A 10,857-nucleotide genomic window follows, 5' to 3' on the forward strand; every position below is an offset into this window, starting at 1 on the left:
TCCAACACAATTCAGTCGTTGGAGAAAAGTTGTTGCTCTCTGCGGCACACCGGACAGTCCAGTGCGCCTAGCCGTTGGATCTCGACACCGCTGGTGACCGTTGGCGCTGCAGGCTTTTATATAGGACAGTCTGGACGTCACACTGGAAAGTCTGGTGGCTTCTCTCCACTAGTGCCACCTGGAACTAGCCATTGGGCTACAGTTCCCTGGTGTAGCGGACAGTCCGATGTCCACGACCGGACAGTCCGCCCGTGGCAACACTTTTCTTCGTTTCTTGGACTTTGCTTGATACTTGTTGATCTTCACTTGTGATCTTCATAATGTCTTCTTTTGATGTGTTGCTTTCCTTAGGGGTGGGCATTTTAAAACTGAAAACCGAAACCGAACCCGAACCGAACCCGAATAGACCAAATTGTCGGTCTATTCGGGTTCGGGTTCGGTTCCTATATGTGCTATATTTCGGGGTATGGGTTCGGGTTCGGTTCCTAACCTTTAAAACCCGAATAGACCTAATAACCCGAAATATAAAAAAACTCTTAATATGTGATAGTATTATTATATAATTTATGAACTTATTAGCTAGAAATAATGATATCACCTTAACAATAATATATATATCTTTGTATGCTAATTTTTATAGCCACTTGTTGTAGTAATAGTACTTTCAATTAATTATTCATTGTATATATTTTAACAATATATACTAGTCTCTCTACAATTTGGGTCTATTCGGTGGACCGAATAGACCAAACCGAAATTGTGAGTCTATTCGGATTCGGTTCCTAAAATATTTTTGAAAATTTCGGTTCTCATTTTTCAGAACCCGAATAGACCGAACCGAATTACCCTAATAGACCGAATGCCCAGCCCTAGCTTTCCTCAATACCTTAGTCCAAGTAACTTTAGCATCCCGTGAACTACAATCATAAACACTAACAAACACATTAGTCCATAGGTTATATTGATCATCAAACACCAAAACCTATTGAGCCAAATGGCCCAGGGACCATTTTCCTTACAAAGACAAAGGTGCCCGAAAACTGGTGTGGAACACTCGCATTTAATGCACATACCTATCCCACGCAGCGGCACAGGAGCACAGTGACTAACAAGACAACGGTCATATCCGGGTGCAACAACATGATTACGCCCCTAATACTGTACACACACGCCACCTGCCATCCCCCGATAGGACATCTAATACGATAGGTGAAGCAGAACCGGCCCTCGGACGCAAATCTCTGCCTCGCCCGATGCTGATTTCAGCCTCGGGCGCAATCTCAGTCTCACCCGACGCTGAGTTCGGCCTCGGGTGATTTCATCACCTCGCTCGAGCTCGGCCACGACCACCTGCTCCACTGTGAATCCCGCGGGCGGCCACTCTGTCGACTATGGCACATGTCAGGGATGGCTCGACCGACTCCTCGGGAAGACTTCTGCCTCGCCCGAGCAGGGCTCTAACCTCGATAAAAGCAGCAAGGAATCACGACGTCACCCAGCACAAGGACGCTGATGCACCCTGTAAGCAGGCTTTTACCCATACCACGACGTTGTTACAACAACCACGGTATGAGCAACCCCTCCCCCGAGGGCTCGGGCGTACGACCATCCCCTCGGCCTCTGCCTTGGCTCTCAGAGGAAATCGGTGGGCACAAGTCAGCAACGCAGTACACCGTCACGTCGGCTTACAGGCTTACAGGACACTAAACATTTCCCCTTGGAATACGACGACCCCAGGCTTCGCAGCATACATCTCCCAGGTGTATAAATAGGCATGGTAGTTCTTCCAAAGGACAGGCGAACACTCAATCGTTTCCCGCTAAGTCTTAGGATATTGGCACTTGCCTCAATCAATTCCAGGGACTTGAGGACTTTCCCTCTCCCGTTGTGCTTGTAATCCCTACTGCATGCACTCAGGTGTGAGTAATATAAGCCTCATCCCCCTCTGCTGGAAGTATGACTTTGCATTACCCGAACTAGGATAAAACTGCTTGTGTCAACTCGCACATCATCTAGATTCTGGGCACGCGACATTATTTACTAGTTGGTTAGAATCCTTTGTCCGAACATCGACATATGGATCAACCCAATGGTGACTAGAGAGGTTACAAACCCTCAAAATAGCCATTGATTTTTTCTGGTTTTGGCTTGGGTTTGCTAACAGATGGAGTGAGTGCATTGTTTCTGGCATGGGCCCACCGAGTGATTTGAACGGGTGGCATGGTGATCGCCTGATCGGACCATGTCTAGCTCTAGACAGGGAGAGAAAGCCCAACTAAAATGCTGACATGGCGCATACTCCGTTTTGGCCCACCAGAACAATCTGGTGGTGGACTAATGATGTGTTTGGTTTGAGGAATCACTCTATCCAAAATAAAATGGTGCATCATGGGTCCATTCCTCAATTTTGGTGGGATGACTCCATTTCACATATTAGTACTAAATAACTAACTATGAGGAATGAAGTGGTGATGGATTAACCCATTCAATTCCACAAACCAAACAAAAAAGTGAGGAGTGAGAAGATAATGGACTACCTCATTCCTCAAACCAAACACCCCATAAACCTCTCTAGTCGCGATTTTTTTGCCTGGCTGTTGGATAGACCAGGACCATGGTCAGACCGCCTGGTTAATCGCTGATGCGTGGGGCCAAGGGAGTAGGTGATTACTAATATTTGTTAATACAAATAGATAAATCCACAAGCACACACGTACCCTTGCAGCTTCATTTTTTCAAGGGATTTCTATTTTCCCAAGGGAAAACGAAATAATTTCCCTTGAAAAATGGAAATCTCTTTAAAAAAAATGGGGTTCCTAAACTAGTCCTTAATGTTTCAATCACCATAAGGAACATAAGTTATACTATAAATGAAGGCCATGTTTATCCAAGGATAAGAGATGAAATGTTTTTATGGGTAGAGAGGAATTTCCTAAGGTTTCTGGGGCAATATAATGAATCAAGGATCATGTTACTTCAAGTTACTCACTTGGAGACATCAGAACACTAGCCATAGATAGGGATGAGAAGGGGGCTAGGAAGTTCTGACTAAGGTACTACAAATACCAACCCATGGTTAAGGCTATCACCACTTGGAGCTATCACAACTATTCGTGGGGTTGGATGCAAATTCACCATGTCTATGCTAACAGTTACTACTCTAATTCCCTGTTAGAAATAGAAGTACTCGATGCGAGTGGAGATACCAGAGTAATATTCGAGATGTTGCTTGAAAACCAGCTAAGCCTGCCGACGTACAAATTTGAGGATGATCTGGTAGGCCCGACTCCTCAGCTCTCTATGGTGAACCCTACTGCGATGTGCAGGACGGGGAGAAGTGCACCACGATGGGTGGGCTATCAAGGCGAAGGGTGGGCTATCAAGGTGGATTGAGTGGAAGAACGCAAGGAGTAGGACATGCTGTGTGGCGGTTGGAGACTTAGATCACCAGATGGCGGGAAGCTCGCCAGAGTGATCAAGCAGCCGCACCCACAGATACAACTTCTTTGATGCTTTCCCTAATACAATTTAAGGCCACTTTTATAGCTCAGGAGCCTAACCACATTACAGATTTTTATAGTGGATAGGATAATCCTCCCAAGAGGATAAACCTTCTTAATTATTGCCTAACTCTTAGCACCTCTTAACAAACTAAATCTAGCGCCTGGCATAATACCAGCTAACAAAAGAATCTACAACACTCTCCAATAGATAATGCCAAGTTCACAAAAGAGGATGAACACAACTGTCATAATTTTGTGGACATCTGTATGTTAGCTCCAACAGGACCATTCAAGTATACAATGTAGATGTGCTATCCGATCGTTGCCGTTAGACAGTAGTGCTTGTTTGGGAGCAAGAGTAATGGAGAAGAGTGAGGAGAAGACCGTGCAAAGTCGAAACTAAACCAGTGTTGAACAGAACTCCATGGCTGTTTTATTATGTATTGGCGAAGATAAAATCTCAGTGCATGTTTTCAATCCAATTTTTAGTTTAATAGTGGCGGGCTAGAAGGAGAAGAAGGTGTTGAATCACAGAATCACATATCGAAAATGAAGCATGAGATCCATCTAGCTGATAGATTTACTTTCAGCTGGCGTCAGTAGCAAGGAGGCGTCTCAGATCACGACACGAACGCTAGATCAAGTCCCAACCAATCTCAACACACAAGCAACGCTAGATCAAGTCCCAATCAATCTCAACACACGAGCAGGGACAGCACTAGCAACTGAACAGGCAAAGATTTGTCTCATTACCAAGCGAACTGCCAAGAAGCACCGCTAGTTCTCTTCTCGTCAAAATGCGGTCGGATTACATCGCATGAGCGGCAATCAGATCGAAACGAGAACCACCCGGCCGGCAAGATCTCGGTTCTCTCGCCACCATTGGCTCCAAGCAAACAACAACAACAAAAAAAAGTGGAAGGAAAAAAGAGAGAGATCCACGAACGCGGGCCGGTCTAGACGAAGCTGACGGCGGAGGGGAGGATCCGCGACCCGACGAGGTAGGCGAGGAAGCCGGCGAAGGCGAGCAGGAAGGCGTAGTCTACCGCGACGAACAGCGCCGTGGACCCGTGGCTCCTGCTCTTGGACGCCTTCTCCCCCGCTCGGGCGCGGAGCCTATTGTCCTTGTCCATCTCCAGCTCCCCCTCACTTTCTCCGGTTCCGGCGACGTTGTGCACTCGCGCGGTGCGGGGCTGGAGCCTGGATGGGCGAAGTGGCGGTTCACTGGTTCGCCGCGGTCGAATAGAGATCTGCAGGATGATCGAAGAGATCTGATATGCTTATCTCTCATTTGTATTAATTGATCATAATCGCATTGAAAACAAGAAAGCGCCTGTGGCCTAATGGATAAGGCGTCTGACTTCTAATCAGACGATTGTGGGTTCGAGTCCCACCAGGCGTGTTTTTTGTTTTTTTTAACTGCGTCCAATCACCACGTACAAACAAGGTTTTTAAAAGGAACAGTTTTATCCCACCAGGCGTGGCCCCTTTTTTATTTTTGAAACTACGTATGAGCAAACCAGGTTTTCATAAAAGGACAGTTTCATGTGCAGTGTGGCACCATGTCTTTTGACATAAGATAAAACGTCCAGTTTATACAGTAACTTTACTTATATGTTTTTTCCCAACATTATTAAGCAATTTTGCATTTCAATATCTGTATGCTCGTACCACTTGTGCTTTTGTATTTTTTTAGAACAAAAATCTGAATAGACATGAAAAGTAGTAGGAAATAAAAAAAAAGTGTCTAAACTAAGAAGTATATGGGCGTGTTTGGTGTGACGCCTAAGCCGCCACACCGCGCCACACTTTTGAGCCACAGGTGTGGCGGCCGATTTGACTGCCACACCTGTGGCTCAAAAGTGTGGCGCGGTGTGGCGGCTTAGGCACCACACCAAACACGCCCTATATATGTTGCACCAAAAAACATGCAAAAGAAAAACATCGAAATACGATATCGTACTTTCGAAGTTTTCTTTAAAAAAAGGTTCGGGATTGACTTGAAATAAAAGGAAACTATCCAAACTAAGAACAAGGATACATAACAGGTGGTGTTCTAATGTAGACTCTACTACTCTATAAGGTTCTAATATACACCGTGTGGCTCTGCCTCCCCTCGTTCGACCCCCTCGGACTCTAGCAGGTGGGCCCATGGCTCCTCTCCATGTCATTGTCTACGTCTCTCACCCTCGCGGCCCACGTGTTCTCCTGTGGTTCCCTCATGTCAGTGTCTATATCTCTCTCCCCTCATGCAACCCAGTAGCCCATTTAACCAAAAAATCATGAGTGCGGTGTTGCATACTGTCTTGGTGCCTCCTCAACTTTTGGACACGACGAATTGAGAAACTGTACTGCAGCGCCCGCACTTGAGTTTATAAGCTAGTTATGCACCATATGATAGTCGATATGGTACTAATTTCAGGTTGCAACACCTATAAAAACAAAGCCATAGACGTTGTGGGTTGTTGGGAACTTGTTCTCAAGTGTTATGAGTTAAGAACAAGGCAACACAAGAATGTTAAATGTTAACGCCCTTCGTCCTTCGAAACATTATTTCCCTTGGGATATAATGATCTTCAGACGAAGGTCATGAAGGACATACCCTCACCATCACAATATATGATGATAAAAAGAAGAAGCAAATGAAGTGTAAGAAATATAAGAAATAATATAAGTGTTTATGTAGTATTATCAACTTATTTTCATTATGCAATCACGAAAAGGTAAGCACAATATTGAGTTACAAAAGTACCTTTGACTTGATAGAAGGCAAAAAGTACAAGCGTGACACAACAGCAAGTACAAGATCGCGTGAACAGTACGGGAGTACTGTTCACCTATTTATAGGCACAGGACGTAGCCTGTGAGAAATTACATTCATGCCCTTTACATTTGTTATTGACTTATAGATAAATCTATGAGGACTAGATAGCATTTTCCCCTTTAAGTCGGTTCCTTTTCCTGCGGTTGAGCCGAAGCCCCCTTCGCATGTAGATTCGGAGCAATGGCGGCCTTCGTCACGATCATATTCTTCCCATCGTGTATGCTTTTATCCTGAGTCCAAAGGTTCCTGTCCATAAGCCATGCTTGGAAGACATTGCTAAATTACGTTTTTGAGGACCTTCGTAGGACGAAGGCCCCCAACAGTAGCCCCTCGCAGTATTAATTTGTTAAAAATAACGAATTCAGACTACGATATGGACGAAGGCCTTAAGCCGAAGGTCCGAAAAAACACCTTCCCTTTGCTAGAATAGCAACAGTCAATGACAGATGGGACCCTCCAATCTGGAGCGTGCCGAGCGTATAAATAAGAACTTGCACCAACCACATTTGATACGCTGCTTGTGCCATTTGCTTTGTTTTCTCGATTTTATAGCTCTTGCTTACCAGCGCTTGCTAGTTTCTCAAGTTTTCTAAGCTTCGGTTTGAACAACACGTTTTCACCATTTCCGAAGAAAAGATGTCTCAAGACAAAAAGGTTGTTGCTGAGATGAAGCTGAGCGAAGAGGAGAAGCTCTTCGAACAGAAGAAAGCTGTGAATCCTTATATAGCTGGATTTTTAGAATCAATGGCAAAATCAAATACGGAGAAGATTACAAAAGAGATGTTGGAAGGCCTATCTGAAGATACTGGTGACAGCGACAACTATGATGTAGAAAGTGGGGGTGAAGATTCCGAAGATCGACCGTGGAGGCCAAGCCATGTAATTTTCGGAAAGTCTACTATCAAGCAAAGTCATCTTGAGAGCATGAGGGGAAGGTACTTTCGAGATATATCTATTGTGAGGGCTGGCGAAGACAATAAAACTCCTGCGCCTGAGAAGAATGAAGTTGTGATTTTCTGAAGCTTCTTTAAAGCTGGGCTTCGGTTCCCTCTGAGCAGGTTTGTAGTTGAAGTGTTAAAAACCTTCCAAATTTTCCTTCATCAATTGACCCCTGAAGCCATATTAAGGATGGGAGTCTTCGTCTGGGCAGCAAGGAGCCAAGGTATAGAACCAAGCGCAAAATGCTTCTGTAGCATGCATGAACTTATGTATGAGACGAAGGCCACAGGGAAAGAACAGTTTGTCTGAAATTGGCAAACATCTCTTGCAAATCGGCAACATGATTTTCTTGTTTTGTGCTTTTCACTATGATGTCATCGACATAAATCAGCACATTCCTGCCTATTTGAGAGTGAAGAACCTTGGCAGTCATTCTGTTGAAGCTTCCTCCAGCATTTTTGAGCCCCTCGGGCATCCGAAGGTAGCAATAGGTACCACTAGGAGTTATGAAGCTTGTCTTTGGCTCATCCTCTTTCTTCATCCAAATTTGGTGATAGCCCGAGTAGCAGTCCAATAGGCTCATAAGTTCTGAAGAAGCTGCTGGCATCTACAAGGGAATCTATTCTTGGTAAAGGGAACTCATCCTTCGGACATGCCTTGTTGAGGTCTGTGAAATCAATTCACATTCTCCATTTCCCATTAGCTTTCTTCACCATAACGGTGTTAGCCAACCACTGTGAATATGTTACTTCTCTGATAACACCAGCACTGAGAAGTCTCTTTACTTCATTTTGTGCACCTTCGGCTTTATCATCAGACATTTTCCGAAGCCTCTGCTTTCTTGGTCTGAAGGATGGGTCCACATTGAGTGAATGCACAATGACGTCTCTATTGACACCACAGAGATCATTAGCTGTCCAAGCAAAGACATCTTTGTTGTTGAACAAAAATCTTAGCGGAGTCTTTTCCTGTTCACCAGATAGCTGAGATCCCAGCAATACCTTTTGGTCTTCTATATCTTCACACAAGAGCATAGACTTCGGCTGATATGTTGAAGCATCCTTTTTTCTTTTGTGCTTATATTGCTGATAAGCTTCGGCTTCATCTATATTATGGATAGCCTTCGAATCTGTCCAACTCCCTTCAGCCCTCCTGGCAGCTTCTTGACTTCCGTGAACAGCGATATGCCCTTGTTCCGAAGGTATCTTCATGCATAAATATGTTGGATGAAGTATTGCTTCGAAGGCATTAAGCGTTCCTCGACCAATGATTACATTGTATGGATACTCCATATCAACAATGTCAATGACAACCTGTTCAGTTCTTGTGTTATGGACATAGCCCAAGGTAACTGACATTGTTATCTTGCCAAGTGCCACAATCTGTCTTCCTCCAAAGCCACAAAGAGGGTGTGTTGCATCATGTATCTTATCTTCTAGCTCTTGCATTTGCCTGAAAGCCTTGGCAAAGATGATGTCTGTTGTGCTGCCTGTGTCAACCTGGACATTGTGGACTAGAAATCCCTTGATGACACAAGATATAACCATTGCATTGTTGTGAGGATAATCTTTGAGCTGAAGATCTTCCTGAGAGAAGGTAATTGGAATGTGAGACCACTTGGATTTGATGAAGGGTCCTTGCACCCCAACATGATGTACCCTTGTTTATGCTTCCTTCTTCTGCTTCTTGTTGGTTGGTTCAGAGCTTGAACCACCTGTGATTGGGAGCACCAGCTTCGTGGCCAAAGGTGCTACAACTTGATTGTTATGCGAAGCCATCGTCACAACCATGGAAGTGAGTTCACCGGAGGTGGGCGCCAATGTTGGTCATTGTTCTCGGATGCTATACATCAAGAACAAAGCAACACAATTGTTAATGATTAGGGACCTTCGTCCTTCGAAGCATTATCTCCCCTGGGATATAATGATCTTCAGACGAGGGTCATGAAGGGCATACCTTCATCATTTCAGTGAATAAAATATAAATAGAGACATATGAAATACAAAGGAATATAAACAATCATTACAAATCATTAAATTATTTACATTCTCATTTTATAAACATGGATAAACATCAATGATATTTATATTACATTTATACCTTCGGCATGACAGAAGATGGGAAAGCGAGAGTGACGCGAGAGTGATTATAATTCAGCGTGAACAGTACGGGGGTACTGTTCATCTATTTATTGGCACGGGACACAGCCCAGACAAGATTACATCTGTGTCCTTGATAACTAATTATAATTACAATACAGATTATCAGGGACTATACAATCTTTTCCTCTTTAATTCGATATCCTCCTTCGTCTTTAGCATGTCACCATGCCGAAGCTCCTTTAATCGTAGCTTCGGCTTATATCTTCATGTCACACCTGCTTATGTATTGTCCTGCCGAAGATGTTTTTGCTTAGAGGACCTTCCACGGAGAAGAAGGCCCCCAACAAGGGGTAGGTTGCGAATGATGAGGTTGTCATCACTCGTCCCTCCGAGCTGGCAGGCAGGCGGTGGCCCCAGAGAGCCATAGCTCTGGCTTGGTTTCCCCTGAGTACTTGGTGATGGTAGTCGGGGCTCAGAACCAGGCTGGGAATGGTGCCTTGTGTATGGCCCGGCTGAAGATCGGAGGACCTGGTGGCTCGGGCGAGGGGCTTCGATCTTCCCCACTGTCGTAGTGACCACCCCGCCGGGAATGGTAGTCATGTGTGGCATGACGTTGGTTGTCGTGGTGCAGCCGCTCGCCGAGGCGGTCATGGACATCACGGTTTTGACAATTGTCGAGGAGGCGGTCTCGGACCGTGTGGGCTTTGTCCTTCATGGGCTCGGGATGGACCGATACCTCCCTCTCTTGGTGAGAGGGCCCTGCTCGTTGTTCCGAGGCAAGTTCACAAAGTCGAGAAGCAGAGCTCTCAGCTGCTAGACTGCAGCGCACTCTAAGAGACCTCTGATTTCGCTATGGATTTGGCATCGTCCGGAGCAAGATTGTTGCCGCAACGAGGATTTGGCTGGCCCTATGAAAGGGCGGAAGGGGTTCAGCCCTAACGTCTTCCATGATACGATGGTGAACGTCACGTGACTTGGCGCGTGCTCCCCCGTCGGGGGCTCGACCTGCTGCTTCTTGCTCGAGAACGTGTCGAAGTTGTTGTAGCCGTTCCTGCTCCTCCCCGAGCTTGGCGTGTAGCTCACAAAGTTGCTCGAGGTGCGCGATATGACTCCCCATGGGGGTCTGAGTTGCACTCTGCTCCCTTGATCCTCCGGTGTGTGGGGCTAGTGTGTCACACCTGGTTTTAGAAGGCAAACCGAATGCGAACCATATACGTGCCAGGATCAGCAATTCACATACACAACAATTACATAACTGGACATTATCACACAGTGCTCAAATAATAACGTAAAGAGGTATTAAGTTGATTACATCATGATGTCCGAGACATCCACATAGTCTTAAACATAGATCAAAGTGTGAAAACGAAACGTAGTAAAACACGGCCTTCACAGGCAACCGACTGGGGGTTTGCTGCTAACCCACACTTAGAACTCATCATAGTCTTGGAACTCCTGGAAATCCTCTGCCACGACTTCATCTTCTCCT

At 45.3% G+C, this 10,857-nt stretch overlaps 1 protein-coding gene and 1 non-coding gene across 2 annotated transcripts; one reads left to right on the top strand and one right to left on the bottom strand.

The window, feature by feature from the left end:
* Window positions 1-4,229: 4,229 nt before the first annotated feature.
* Window positions 4,230-4,798, bottom strand: LOC100277390 (uncharacterized). Its single transcript, NM_001364201.1, has one exon. It carries the CDS (start codon window positions 4,792-4,794, stop codon window positions 4,546-4,548), a length of 249 nt encoding a protein of 82 aa, NP_001351130.1. The 5' UTR covers window positions 4,795-4,798; the 3' UTR covers window positions 4,230-4,545.
* A 34-nt stretch (window positions 4,799-4,832) lies between these two features.
* TRNAR-UCU (transfer RNA arginine (anticodon UCU)) lies at window positions 4,833-4,905 on the top strand. Its single transcript has one exon. It is a non-coding gene; the product is annotated as a tRNA-Arg (tRNA).
* Window positions 4,906-10,857: the final 5,952 nt, after the last annotated feature.

The sequence above is a fragment of the Zea mays genome, chromosome 3, assembly GCF_902167145.1.
Source record: "Zea mays cultivar B73 chromosome 3, Zm-B73-REFERENCE-NAM-5.0, whole genome shotgun sequence".
NCBI classification, from domain to species: domain Eukaryota; kingdom Viridiplantae; phylum Streptophyta; class Magnoliopsida; order Poales; family Poaceae; genus Zea; species Zea mays.